The sequence below is a fragment of the Spinacia oleracea genome, chromosome 4 (genome assembly GCF_020520425.1).
Source record: "Spinacia oleracea cultivar Varoflay chromosome 4, BTI_SOV_V1, whole genome shotgun sequence".
Taxonomy (NCBI): Eukaryota; Viridiplantae; Streptophyta; class Magnoliopsida; order Caryophyllales; family Amaranthaceae; genus Spinacia; species Spinacia oleracea.
This window is the reverse complement of record NC_079490.1, coordinates 158,448,195-158,463,982: the sequence shown is the minus strand read 5'-3', so window position 1 is coordinate 158,463,982 and position 15,788 is coordinate 158,448,195. Positions and strand designations below refer to the sequence as shown.

General features: G+C 36.2%; 1 protein-coding gene across 1 annotated transcript; it reads right to left on the bottom strand.

The window, feature by feature from the left end:
- Positions 1–2,556: 2,556 nt before the first annotated feature.
- On the bottom strand, positions 2,557–14,998 carry LOC110802895 (polypyrimidine tract-binding protein homolog 3). The gene is made up of 15 exons (XM_022008349.2): positions 14,730–14,998; positions 13,913–13,987; positions 9,764–9,835; positions 9,599–9,675; positions 6,974–7,055; positions 5,445–5,568; positions 5,139–5,203; positions 5,009–5,058; positions 4,848–4,889; positions 4,675–4,726; positions 4,548–4,602; positions 4,435–4,448; positions 3,621–3,728; positions 3,369–3,512; positions 2,557–3,284 (listed from the first exon to the last, which is right to left on the bottom strand). The coding sequence occupies exons 2-15, from the start codon at positions 13,967–13,969 to the stop codon at positions 2,895–2,897; spliced, it is 1,332 nt and encodes a 443-aa protein (XP_021864041.1). The 5' UTR covers positions 13,970–13,987; positions 14,730–14,998; the 3' UTR covers positions 2,557–2,894.
- Between the last annotated feature and the right edge of the window lie 790 nt (positions 14,999–15,788).

The window sequence follows — 15,788 nt, the reverse complement described above, 5'->3', positions numbered from 1 at the left end:
TTATTACAACCACTATCAACCTTGGTACCCTACATATTTTTCTCCTAAAAACATTACTCACACTTTCTTTTTCATTTTACCATATTTACTAGATTCGTTTTTTGTTGTAATAAATTTTATATTAGTACTTTGAAGCAATCGAAGTATATTGCAATCATGCTTAAAATTTCATTAGTAATATTTATCTATTTGAAAAATATATATTAAATAAACTAAATAAAAAATAATTTTAAAAAATAAATATTTTATTTAGTCAATTTTTATTAGAAAAATATAGAGAAAGAAAATTAACACAATAAAATATTTGTCTAATATTAATAAGAAACAAAGTATGTCAATGTCCTTAATGGTCATTTTACATATTAAACAGCTAACAACTATCAGCTAATTTACCAAACATTTTTACACAAACAACTAATGCAACCAGCTAGTCAAATCAGTTAATGCAACCAGCTAGTCAAATCAGCTAATGCAAACAGCTAACAGCCAACATCTAGTCAAACTAGCTATCAGCTAACAGCTCCCAACCAAACAGAGCCCAAATTTACAAATCTGAATCGCATCTAACTCAAAACTCCAAAAGGACTCGAACTAAGTGCCAAAAGGGCTAACTAGGAACGATGACTAAGGAAAATGGAAGATATAAAGATTTGAGTTTTTTTTTCTCATTTTACCCTTGTGTTTATTTGATTTCTATGTTCTACCCATGCGTTTAAACTCGTCTACGTTGTACTCTTGTCCTTGTAAAATTTAATCAATCTTATTCTTGTTGTTAACCAAACATTAAAAAACATACCAAGGTTTTTCTATATTATAATCAATGTTATCTTTTTGTTAACCTTAAATATCTCTGGATATTTTTTTAAAAAAGTAACATAATCTGTTAACATTGGGATGACATCAGGGATAGAGCTGATTGACTTTAACAACTACAAGGGTACAATGTGAAATATTTAAATAAAACACTCGAGTACAATGTAGAAATCTGTAAAACATACGGAGTATGGTATAATATAGAAAAACCTAAGCAAAGGCACTAGGGGGGCGTTTGGTTCACACAGGGTAAACGGAATGAAATCAAGAATGGGATAGAAGGGGAATGGGAATGAAACCCTTTGATTTAAAATGTTGTTTGGGATGTATTTTTCATTTTCCATTCATCTTCTCCCTCCCTTGCTCCCTTGCTCCCTCCCTCCTCCGCCCACCCTCCCTTGCTCCCTCCCTCCCTCTGCCGCTCACCCTCCCTCCGCCGCGCACCCTCCGCCGCGCACCCTCCCTCCGCAGCCCACCCAACCACCTTCTCTTGCTCAGCACCCTCCGCCACCATGCACCCCCTCCCTCTAATCTTATTTTCTCACAATTTTATGGATGAATTTGATGTTTAAATGTTCTAATTCGACTATGAAATCCTCAGATCTGAAGATTCCATAGCCGAATTTGACCATTTCAAGACATAAATTGCATAAAAAAAAGGTAATTTCATTCTAAATCTTGTTTTTTCTTCAATTTTTTAGGGTTGGGGTGGAATTTGGGGTGGTGGTGGTGGGGGGTGGTTTCGGGTCATGGGGTGGTTTCGGGTGGTGGGAGTGGATCAGGGGGTAGTTTCGGGTGGTGGGGGGTGGGTAAGGGGTGGTGGTTTCGAGTCATGTAGTGGTTTCGGGTGGTGGGGGTGGGTCAAGGGGTGGTTTCGCGGGGTGGTGGTGGGGTCATGGGGTGGTTTCGGGTGGGTAAGGGGGTGTTTTCGGGTAGTGCTGGTGGGTTTAGGGTGGTGGTGTCGGGTGGTGGGGGTGGTTTTGTGGGGTGTGGTGGGGTCATGGGGTGGTGGTTCAGGTGACTTTGGGTGTTATAAGGTGGTAAATGTTTTTGTAGAAGTGTTGGGGGAATGGGAATGGAAAAGTCTAGGGGGGGGGGGGTGGGGAATCAGTGTAGAAGGTTTTTGGGGTAACCCAAAAATGAAATTGGGTAAAGGGAATGGTGAAACATGCCAACCAAACAATAACAAAGGGAATGATATCAGTCCATTCCCATTCCCTTTCCTGAAAACCCCCAACCAAACGCCCCCTAGGGGTAGCGATCCATGAATCATGATATAAGGATTTCATTCCCTAGCCGAAAGGGAGAGCGAGAGGCCACATTGGTTGCTTTGCTAATGAAACAACCGGTAACAGCACTCAAATCTCCTGATTATTTATTTGAGCAGGCAACCAAATTACTCTTGGGATATACAGTATGTAGTTTTGAGCAAAATTAATAAACAAAAGTTTATTTCAATTCTAAAACAAAACTAAATGTGCAAATTTTGTAGTCCAGATTCAACTGTGTACTAAGCTTTCCTTCTTTTATCATGATCCAGATTCCAGAGGGATTCATTTAGAGTTTTTTTCGCTTTTCTAAAAAACTAACATCTCGCATTTAACTTGAACATGCACATTACATTACGTATGATTCATTCATCGAGATATAAACAAAAAGATTCCAAATAAGAAAAACAAAAATAAAGAGACGCAGGGAATCAATTTCAGTTGTCAGATTTTTAAAAAAGGGTAGCCCTGACGATAAAAACAACCAATCTAGTACTGAGTATTAGAAATTCATGCAGCATATAGCAACACATTAAACGTATTACAAAGAAGAAAGAATTAGAAAACTAAAGGAGTAGCAGACTCGCGAATATACAGCAAGAAATAGTGATACGCTCAAGGCTGCAACCTTCTGAACATCGCTTGTGAAGAAGCTTTTATCAGAAGAAGCAATTAGTATAGTTATATGTAAAAACAAGATAATTCTAACACACTCAAAACCATACAAGTAAGTAATCAGGTTGCATAGACAGCTTCAGATTCTGATAGTACGCAAATGCAAATGAGGAATAGACGGTTGATCTGGAAAATCATTCATATTGCCTGTGACTGAGAGAATGAGATGCGAATGACAGAGCCGTCAAGGGTTGTTGCATTCTTGCACACAAGAGCTTCAGTAGCCTGTTCTTCATTCTCAAACAAAACAAGGGCTTGCTTTTTCCCATTTGTCTCAAAAACTTTGGTGTTAACAATACTGCCATGCTCTTCCAACTGACTCACTATCTCCTCTTCACTAATATCCTGAGGAATAGATGACAAGTGAATCATCTTTGTTGGTGAGCAGCAGTACCTGTAATTCTTGGCCGCATTACGGTTGAACCGGTTCAGGTTTGAGTTGACATATTCGTGGGTGTCCGCCCCTGATGTGATTTGTGGGTACCTGGAAAAGTTCACATCTAATCTCTTCCCAAATAGTGTTATCCCCTACATTACCCAATGAAAACCACCACTTCAGTTCTAACTCACTCCATTAACAAATGAAAACTAAAAGAAACATTCAAAGCACACCTTCAGAAAGTGAACAGCCAATTCAGCTTGGAAGCCATCACCCATCTGCACTAGGGCATGATCCGGTTTATTACGAAGAAGTTTAATTCTCACTATGTTCCCATATAGAGAGAATAAATTGAATAGTTTGTCCTCATCAATACTCTGAAATACAACCCATATCACAAATTACCACAACGATAAAATAATAATAATAAAACAATTACATAGCAGGAGGGAGTCATAAGAGGCAAAGGAAGGGAGTTGACTTACATCAGGATTTAGGCTAGAAACAAGGAGTGTGCACCTGTCATTCATTCCTGTGATTCCAGGAGGGAAAACACCTCCAAAAGCAGCTGCAATAGCCGCATGGTTCGCCATCTAAAAAAAAACTTGCCCTTTTATTCACTTGTCCAAAATGTAAAATGCTAACATAACATGAGAATCCCACACATTACAATGGAAGAAAATGCATATAAACTGCAAAAAAATATCATATTGTTTTGACCATTTCCCCCACACCAAACACAAGTAAAAGAAAGAGACATCTTCTGTCTGTTCTCGAGTAGTCATGTCTTATATCCCCCCAAATCAAACAATATATGTTTATAAACTTATCTGGTAACAAAATACACGCCGTGCATGTCATATTTTCAAGTAGAAGAAGAAATAATAGCTTCCGTCTTGTTTCGAGTAATGTCATACATGTGATGACATCTCCTCAAACTAAAAGAATACAAATGTATGTATGTCTTAACAAAATGAACACCATGCAATGTGCAATCACCAATATCATATTTATTGACATCATTAGGCTGAAAACAAGAAAGTATACAAGAACACACAGTGGAAGTTACTGTGATGTCTGTGAACACATGAATAACCACAGGGAATACTCACATGGAACTGAACAAGGAACATACATATGGTGCAAAAAGGATTTTCAGGAAGAAATGACGTCAATGTACTTGTAAGAGAATAGACAACAATATTTTAAGAACGCGGAAAGAAAAAAGGGAAAAACATATCAGATGGAAGCATCAGCAGCATCGCCAATAAGAACCTTCCATCAAATCACGAAAAGTACCTGTGGAAATGCACCTGAAACACGGAAAAAGAAGGGGGGGGGGAATAAATTAAACTCTATATTGTAATGTAGGTTACAAGAAAAAATTAAGAGATATAAACACAGCTGATCACCTGGAGCTCCACCTGTTGGAAGTGGATACATACCAGCACCATCTACATAGCTAGGCTGTTACAAAACTCCATGTTAACTTTATGCTGATAGAAATGAACATTTTTCTTAGTCGGTATTCCGGCATACCTGAGAAGATCTGCCTTTTGGTTCTGCTGGCAAGTTTGGATTTGTGAAATCCCTGCATATAGAATAAAAAAAACAATGCATCGTCATTAGATTCAACAACGCTGCTTCAACAAGAATTCTTTTGCATCCAGAAGTCAACAACCCTAAATGGAAGCTTGCAGAATGCAGCATACCTTGTCCGCTCATTGTTATAATTTACTTGCAGTTCTTCAAGACTGCATCAAGATGATAAAACAAATTAGTACAATATAAGTTCAAACACATGTAGTCAATCACCAAAATAATTACATGCAAAATAAACAAATGCCAATGTTACAGGAGCTGTCAGACATACTTCGAATACTGAATATCTAGTTGGCAGCAACCATCATAAATATTGCGTCCCTAAAGAAGATTCACCAGACTTAGGTCATTCCAAAGCAAGTGTCAGAAGCAAATACAAATATATTTGGGTGAACCCAAACCTGAAGTGAATTTCTTGCGGTCACCGCACTATTGCGTGATTGATACTGAATAAGAGCTTGAAAACCTACAAAACAAGCATACTCAGAAGAAACTGTTCCTTGAAGCAAAATGCACATTTCAGAAAAAGTAAAAACATCCGTTCCCCAGTGGAATAACTTAAATCACAAAGTCACAAACAGATGACATGTTAACCTACATATGTGTAACATTAAAACTTATACCAAGAAGCAATTCTAGACAGAAAAGAAGAATGGGAGAGAAAAGAAAAGAAAGCAGAAAAGAGAGAAAAACTTGAAGAAGCTGACCAGCTGTCTTCTGAAACGTAACAACCTTCTCCACAAATCCATGAGGAGAAAAAACTTGATGCAGCACGTCCACAGTTATTGGATAGACCGCTTGATGGATTGTAACTAATAGAATTCGATTGGGCTGAGTTCCCAGAGATGCCCCACAGCAAACCAGCAAAGAGACGGAAAAGGGGGAGAGAGAGAAGAGAATAAATAGAGAAGAATATATAGAGAGATGAAGAGAGATATTAAAGAAACAAAGCATGTATAAATTATTTCACATATTTTTTATACCACTACCACGTACAACAAAATGAAACGAAAGCATGAAGCATACTAGAAGCTCACATAAGCAAAAGGCCAATACAAAACAACCATCACAAGTCTGTTAATTAAAGACTGTACAGCAGCAACCTTACTGCATACAACAACAACAACAAAGCCTTAGTCCCAAATTGTTTTGGGGTCGGCAGCAACCTTACTGCATAACAAGTCATTTACCGCAACTCAAAAGAAGAAGAAAAATGTATACAGTGCAACACATAACATGTGTAAATCCTTACATATGCTATAAGAGAAAAATTGGTTTCAAATCAAATCAGAATCTACTGGGAGCAAACCAATTGTAGCTTATGTTCCGTAGGACTTTTATGACAACTACAAGTCCTCTTGAGATGTAGTCATGTTGGGGCCACTAAAACTCCAAGTTTCAACTCCCCTCCTCTCCTCTCTCCCACCATGCACTTTTTTGTAGATTGAACAGGGAGAAGATTCCCACAGGGAATACTAGAATCTTTTTTATTCTATCTTAAAAGATTTTGCTCAGGACTGGCAATAAAGCACTCTACATTCCTCTCTTTTGGTGAAGCTAGCCTCAAAAGAAATGTTAGGACACTATTGACATATTCCTGTACACTGAAGAACCTATACATACTCCTGACTGCAGCCTACTCCAGAAATGTCGTAAGTTTCAACCACAAAGTCCTAATCTTCTTGTACCACCTCCACATCCAAGTTCCTACTGTGATACATATCCAGTACAGAACAAAATGATTGAACCTGAACTACTTCTTTCATGCTTTAGGCTGTGAGCCTGTGAGTTGTGACCGTAGTCAAAACTCCACAGAACAAGACAGATAACTAGGAATAGTACATATTTCAAAACAAACACATCTTTCAAAGGTTTCAGCTTTCTGGAGCTGTGATTAGCAATCACTGAGACCACCTTTGGGCCAAATTTCCAAATTCTGAGTAAAAGATACAATCATGATTAATACATAAAATGAAACATGAATAAAAAGTTTGGAGACTTCTAGTTGATAAACAGCAGCATGAATGTCAATTTTGAAAGATTCATAGACAGAAACCTAAAAGGTCAGACGATACAAATAGATTCCTATGGTCTCACATACAAAATCTAAATCAAACTACACACAGTATAGATGATTATGTCCAGCCAAAAGCAGAGTAATCCCATAACATGTACCATGAACAGGTATGTCTATACAGACAAACTTCATATACTTATAAATGATACGTATACCAACCTCATCTCCTCGTCCATGTGTGTTCTGATCCATTGTTGTTAATTCTTGATGTGACGAGAACTGAATATACACATTCCTTCCCCTAAAGAAAACAAATAAATATTAAGGTTCATATCTCAGCTGTGCTATTTAAAGTTACGACTTATGAGCATAGCAGTACAGTTTATATATAATTATGTTTTTCTTTATACATACATGATAGAAAAAGATAATTCATACAAGAAAACAGGAAAAAAATGTCAGAATACAGCCAAGACTTTCTGAATGAACAATGCAAATTAACCATGTCTTAATATAACTGAAGACAATGTGAATGAACAGTTGAAACAAGTGCAAGAGGGCCACTTCAGCAATAAAACCATTAGATATTTGATATTTTAAAAGGGAGCATATTATTAGACAATAAAAAATAACTCCATACAAATTAAAGAAACAAGAAGAAATACAAGCAAACAAACTGTCCCTCAAAAAAGACCTACAATGAGAGGGAGTAGGAAGATGGGTAGCCCTTCTCGAGGGATTAGAGTTGATATCTGTTTTAAAGTGTTTTATTTTATCCAATTCTTTTCACTCAAATGAACAAGATACCAATAACTGAAAATTCTCAGAAGGAAATTGCACATCAGCATGTGCACGAAGGAAAAAGGAGGAGGTCATCATGAGGTTGATTTAACATTGGATGTAATGCAACCTAACAAACCGCCATCATGTTGAACTTCTACTTTGGTAGCAAGAATAACCTACAGAGGTTTCCAGTGAATCTCCCAACAGAACATCTACAATCAAACAGGAAAACCTGCATAAGAGAAACCTCGCCACAACCTTTTTCCCTACTACATGTCATCCATGAGAAATTCCTTACTAACAGTACATGCAATAGAAATATCATTAGTGCTTCAACAATCTCCTGAATTCCTTGAAAGCACAAAGGACCTTCCTAGGCCAATCTTAGACTAGTACCACCAATAAGTGTCATCTGCATAATTGACTATCCTCTGGTTTCAACTAGCTCCACTACGTATCAAAACCTATTCTCAACCTGCCTCTGATGCTCACCATATCATCCTCCTAAACGTCATCCTTGTCAAATGATTTCTCAGTCTTAACCCGCTTTCGTTTAGATTGGGAGTAAGAGTGTGAGAATTGGTGCTGGGCTAGCCTTATCTGTGAAAATCGCATTTGAATGAACTGCCAAATCTAGATTAACAAGAAGCAAAGATACACAGAGTCAAAGTAAGCAGATAAATAACAGTGGTCAAAATTACACACTCATTCAAAGCCCTTTCACAGCCAAGTAAATAGCCTCCAATGGCAAGGGTTACATAGACCGTATCCCTCTTCGCTACTACCTTCAAGCACTAGCCTTTGCCACCAGCGTGGATATTAACCAAATTCGCATACCTACTAGCCCAATTCAAGCTGAAGAGTCCAATAACATATATGGAACCATCTTCACTCCTAACAGTTGAAGTGAGTCGAGATCTTTTTCTCCATGCTTCAAGCACCGGGCTAGGCCACCATCATGGATATCAAGGTGAACACTACATAAGAATACCTATTTTCCCAATTTCATGGAATTGTCCAGACTCGTCAACATCCTTCAGACAAAGTCTTTCCAAGGCCACTTCACATAAGATCTCCATTTTGATAAATCAACTATATCACAGATGCTTTTTTCAATTTTGGCAGGGACAAGAAAAGGTATAAATCAATCTCTTCCCATCTAGGATCAAAAACCTTTCAACTGATCACCCTATCCAGCAAGTCAGCAACTGCAAACAATCTATCACAAGCTTTTCCAAAATCAACAACAACAACAAAGCGTTATTCCCAAAATGATTTGGGGTCGGCTAACATGAATAGACATAAGATCTCCAAGTCTCCTATCGACAGTAGAGGCTGGACAAACCAGCAATAATTCTTTAAGCTATAAGATGTATTCTTTTAATAAAGAAGAGGTGAAAATCAACTCATAATTACAAGCTACTCTGAATCAAAAGATAACTATCAAATCATATGTTTGTCATATTTTCATGCACCCCTGCAAACTCTACCAGCTAATGTTAAGTTATTCCACACTGAGTTACTGACTATGCTAGGAGGCAACCACCTTTTCCATAAAGAATTAGAACCCTTTGAAGTACGTGGATGCATATAATAGCAATGGCAAGCAAAAAAAAAATATTAGGCTAGTGAACATGGGAAACATGAAACAGCAAAAAACATCCAGCATAGCATCTTCAGCTATTATTTCTAACACTACTGACCACTTCCGCAGGATCGTCAAAAACTTGAAAATCCACCACAGAACAAAGAAGGTTACCTCCAGTTAATTAAACAACGAATCAAAAGCTGACGTCAGTAAGTGCATTAAGGAATTTCATTTAGTAATCAAAATAAAATTGTTACAGAAAAGGCAACTGGTAATTGTACTGCACTCTTTTGACAAATGATTCCATAGACCAAAGCCTATCAGTGCAAACTAGGTCCAGAAAAGAATTCGCAAATTCAATTAATCTCAGCATAATGAAACGTCATCTACATGTACACACAAAAATCAATATCCATCCACTGTTACCAATAAAAAAAAGCTTGTGACAAAAGCAGTATCTTCATTCAACAAACCTTATAGTTGGCTGTGTGCTTGTGTAGCACTGCAAAACACTCACAGCGGAGGCAACATCTTGCATCTGAACAAGAGCCTGGGAAAGTTTTTGCATCAGACATTTAACCAAAATGTATTGTCGAATCTCAGTACTGCCCTCTCTAGAATACACACAATGCACAAACCTGATTCTTTGCACGCAACATTACAAGTTTTGTGATGACTCCGAACGGTTGGAACAGCTGAAGTAAATCATTCTGGACAAACAAAAAGATTCGTTCATGAAGTAAAATAAAGCAACAACATTGTATAAGAGGTCGAGGAGAATCATATTACTTAATACTATAGACGGAGAGAGATCAATAGCAGCTCTATCAAGGTAAGAAGTAACAAAAGGATCTCACAGATAGACAAACCTCAAAGATATGTATGTTCAACTAAGGGCAATAGCAATAGCACAAACATTTAAGAGGTTTGTTCACATGCCACGTCATTATTGTACAAACCTCCCTCCCAACAAACCTTTCACCAGTAATAGATGAACCTAGCTAAAGGTTTGTGTATAGGGCCCATTAATATTTTTTATAATATTACATAATTTTATTTTATATATATCATTATCATTACCCCATTGCCTCAAAGAGAATCCCGCAAGAAGCGGGGTAAGGGGGGGTCGGATGTACGCAACCTTACCCCTGCAATTGCAGAGAGGTTGTTTCCAATTGACCCAAAAGCAATAATGGGACGACCATCTTCTACTTCATGAAGAGGAAGCGAAAAGGTTTTAAGAGTCATTTTGATTTAGTCCATTACATCCCACAGCCAAAAGAACAAATGAATCTTTGGCTCCATCGGAAATGGACAAAATAATAATTTTTATAATATTACATAATTTTATTTATGTATAAAAATCAGAATTTTTTGTAATTTATATTAGTGGGCCCCACTAAAATTTATCAAATGAACCAGATACTAATTAGTAACCTCTTACTTTGTAACTTTTAGTAACTTTCTCTAGCAATAAGAGGTTTGTCAACAAACCTCTAAAAAGATGAAACAAACCTTTTGACAGACCTCTTATTGCTATTGCGCTAATAGCTTACATCACAAAGACGTTCTTTCTTCAACTCTACAGTTACCCTCTCACTTTTCAGATAATAAACAACCAAATACCTAAATCTAGGAAACTAAGAAAAAACAACCAAGGAGAAAAACCTTCGTCAATACTCTTGAGCAACTTATGGTGGCTTAGTGAGTCAAATGTAATAACTGATCTCTATGTAACGAATTAATCAAAACCAGTTGTTAAAAAGTTTAAGATATTAGGAGTTGTCCATATTCTTAAAATGGAACCAAAGAGACCTAAATAATTGAATTTTGAAGGAGGCCCATGATTTATAGAGGAGAATTGTTGAGCTGCATTTACTAACCACACGTCTCCTTTTGCTGAATTGGTTCTTACCAAGCCCATTTTCTAACTCCCACCAAACAATCCTACCTCGTTGTAGGTTACGATAGTCTAGTTAGGCTTGCTTGATACAATTTTCAGTTGAGGGGGCTACTAATCTCAAGCCACACTAACATAATCACCTAAGCTTTGCAACCACTTAGCCCAGCTCCTACACCCTCCATAAACCCAATATGGTTGCCAACAAACTAAATGAATTCAGTATATAAGTGTGATTTAAACACATCCTGGGTTTCTTCCCCTGCAATTGGTTTAAGTTAAACTAAAAGTGCCAAGTTTTCTCCCTTACCCTTCACATTGATAAAAAAAGATGGACCATCGTCCGACCAAAATGTAATTGAACGAAGGGAAAAAAAAACACTGGAAAAATACTGACCAGCTCTAAAAATTCTCGTAGATAAATGACTTCTCATCGATATCAAAGAAAATCCTTTTTATAAATATAATATGGAACCCACACGAATGCCACATCATTGATCATTGTAGATTGAATTTAAGTGTTCCCATTTCTATATTCTTTCATTTCCATCTCTCAAGAGTCAAGACCAATCAAGAACCTCTTTGTACAAAAAATATACCCCGAACTTGAAGCTTCCTCAAAGGAAAATGAAAATTAGCCAACCAAGTGTCAACAAAACGTTATACAAATATAAATGTTCCCTAAGGCTCTTCACTTTCAAGAAGAAACGATATTCGTATAAAATACTTAAATACTTACCCTTGGAATTTGGAAAAACATTTTGGTCCCTTTTGGGAAATTACCTATAGTCAAGAAGCTTTCCGAGGCAATTACAAAAGTAGCATTATTGATAACCACCAATTCTTCCCAAAAAGGCATCACTAGTCACTACAAACTTCTACGGGAAAGAACTAGGAATGTAAAACTTCTTAGCCCGAATGAGAAAGTTAGGTTACATATTATTTTACCAAACATCTGTATTAGCTGCTAAAGCTAATGCCTAACTAATGAGTTCTATTAACCTGATTTTCACTTATGTTTTCTGAACTTATTATAACTTATCAAAATTTATTTTAGTCATCAATTTTACTTGGGTAGCCCTTAATTTTCCTGAACTTATCTTATCTGAACTTAAGCGAACTTATATGAACTTATTTTTCCTTAAATAAGTGGGAATAAGGTAAACATAACAGAGCCTAAAACAACCGATAAAGTCAGCTTGTCAAGCAAGGAAAGACTACCATAAACTACTGCCAACAAGGCCAAAACCTAACTACAAAGTATTCAAGAAATATAGTACTCCATCCGTCCCAGATTAGTTTTTACACTTTCCATTTTCATCCGTCCCAAATTAGTTTTTACACTTTTGTTTTAGGAATCACCTCACAATTATTTTAATAACTCTCAATTTCCACTACCAAAAAGTAAGGGCTCACACCCTCTTACAATCAATTAAAATAATACCCTACTATCTCCTTTCACATCAACTTTTCCAATAACTTAATATTTGATAACCAAACAACAATTTATCTCCTAAAACCTTGTGTCATGATAAGTGTAAAGAATAATTTGGGACGGAGTGGGTAAAAATAAGGAGAAATTGTCAAAAAGTACCTAATATGTACGGAGTATCAACTTTTGTGACCAACTTCCACAATACCTAATACCTATTATGTCTGTTTTCTTAAAAACCTACCCAATGCGAACATTTTAATTTGGTAGCACTACCAAGTAACATTTTCTGTTACTTTGATTATCCAAACATGTTCCCACTCAACCACCAACTCAACCAAATTGAACAAGTATTCAACATGTTTAAACTTATTCATCACCACTTACCCAAAATAATTGAAAATCACATAAAGTCCTATTTCCCAAAAAATTGCAAACCCTAGTTCAAAAATTCAGGGACCAATAGTAACTTAATAGAAACATCAACTTGTTGTAACGTGATAATTTAGAAATGTATTTTATAATGGGTAGTCTTCACAATCTCTTCAGCTTGAACACTTGTTTGATTTGCTAGGGATTTGTTGTATTCATAAAGGGGAAAGGGGGGTTTTTGAAGCACAAACGGTAAGGAATAGAAAGCTATAAGGAAATAATGACAGTAGAGGGTGGCAAAGCTAATATTTGGGCCCATGGGACGGAAAACATCATCTGGTAGTGCTACTAAGTAAAAATATTCATCTTATGCAGATGTTTTAATTAAAAAAGGACATAATAGGTAGTTGTTAACTAAAGTTGAGTCATATTAGGTGATTTTTAACAATAACTCCTGAAAATAACTCCAATTATCCAAATAAGTGAGCTCTTATTAAGGAATAGGAAAGCATTGAGCAATGTTTGACTGCGCCAGAAAAGTTATATAATCGCTTGAGCCAACATATCCGATGTTCCACAAGGCATGATATAATTACACACGCTTTACTACTTAATCAATTGTTACCAAACACAAACGACAAACAGCAGCCTCATTATTGTCTTTCTTTCTAGGAATGATTATCTCGGTCATGATAATTGACAAGAAACTAAGTAAAAAATTGCAAATTAAGTAAACAATCACGTAGGAATAACTTTATATCTTTGTCAAACTGTCCGGTACAAGAATTTCCGCACTAATTTTCAAGCCATTCACCTTTTCCAGCACCATGAAAGACAGAAAAGGTAGGTCCATAGGACTGTAGAATAACACCAACTCCGTACATTCTTTTGAAATAAACACGGAAATTAAAAAATGTCCAATACCAACGTTCTATATGAAGCCAACTTGTAGTCTTTCCCACCAAAAAAGATAACAAGTAATACAAAAGCACATCATATTTTTCAAAATTTGAAGCTAATAAGAACTGTGATGATAAAAAGACAGCAAGAAAGTGGGAACTGTTAAAAGGGTAAAATTAATACCTCAGATATTTCATGGCCCACATTTCGAACATGGATAACCTTGGATGGCTCAGCCATTTTTCTACAGAAAACAGCCTGAAAAACAGACCGAAATGAACATAAGCAGGCCCGTCCCTGAGCCATGAAGAAAAGGCCGATTTTCATAGTTTTTTATCATAACATAAAAGTGTTATAAACAAAGCCTACGAAATTAGACCGAATGGTTAAAGTGGTTAAATGGTGTTGAGGCCTTATAAATGATCAAACTTCTTAAGCCATCAAGTGTTTGAATCTAACCCAATACACTATCTTCTCATGAACAAAACCTCAACCACCTGCATTTCCTCAAGCTCCATAATTCAAATTAAAAAAGTAAAATGATATTCCCAAATTCTTATTCAAACAAACTCATAAACTGTATATAATAAAATTATAAATTAATTTAATCAAACAAAATTTTATAATGCCCTTAAAGTATTGCTCTTTTCTACTCTTCTCCCTCGTTAAAAAACCAAATCAACTCCCAAGACATAGTATTTAATAAAAAACAAATGGAAAAAAAAAAGGTTAAGGAGTATGATTTTTATACTAGAATTATGAACTGGGTATAGAGTAGTTAGATATAAAAACAACACCTAAACAAAGCCAACAAGGAAAACCCAACAGAACATATTTAACAACAAGATTGAAACATCTTATCAGGCAAAATCCATGAATCCATCATCCCCACATAAGACTACAAACTCTTTGGATCTATAAATACAAATAAATCGACAGAAGAATTCAAAAAATTAGATAAATATTTGAAAAAGTAAAGAAAATATATGAGGAAATATACACTGTCGTCAACACCGAGTGTAGCAGCGGCAGAGGAGGGGTGGTGGGCAGAGGCGCCGCCAACTAGAGGTGGTAATAGAACTAGAAGATGGTGGTTTTGTTGGAGGATCTTAAGAGGAGGAGGAGGCAATCAGAACTATGGAGGCGGGAGGAGGAGGAGGAGGATATGAGAGTGCTAGCTTGCTAGCTGGAGATGAGAGATAAATTTCATTTGGGTTTTTTCAGAAATTAATCTTTTTTAACAAACTTTTTTTTTTGATGAATGAGCTATAACAGCAATACGAATTAGTGATTTATAAATAAGAGTGTCGGATACAATCCAAAATAAAAACTTAACTTTCATGCCTCATAAATGATTATGTAGGTGAAATTATACTTTACAATCTATCACAGAGTAATAAGGATATGGACATGTTGATGGCGGGATTGCGGCGGGATGAGAAAATTAAATATTTGGTGATTTAACATCGGTAAAACAAATTCAAAACTCGAAATCTAGTATAACTATATAAGTTCGCTTCTCACAGCCACAAATTTGATTATGCATATGTTTCTCTCTTAAAATCCTCGGGAAAAAGCCATAGAGAAAACTAAGCATCCGATGTCTAGCCCAACAGCTAACCTCGCATAGACAAAATTCAACAACAGACAATTTCTCTCTTCTCATCTCCTTCATAGTCTCTTATGGACTCTTGATAATAGCAATATCTAAATCTTAAATGAATGATAATAATATAGCCCATTTGACTGAATACTATGACTCTACAATAAATATAGTAGACAAGGTTATTTACTTGCTAATGTAGGGGCTATTACGCACTAGCATAAACAAATCCCATGCGACAGTAACGGTATGGTTCAAAGAATCCAGAGTTGTGTTTCTGACAGGCTAAATCATACTCTTATCAAAGATAAACTTAGTTCACCAACTAAAATATAGCTAGGGAAGTAAAAATCGTATCCACGTAGAAAAAACTTTCTTATAATTATCAAAACTGAGACCAAGTAATATTCGATGTTATAATTATTAGACGAGAATGTAAATAACAAGTATGATAAA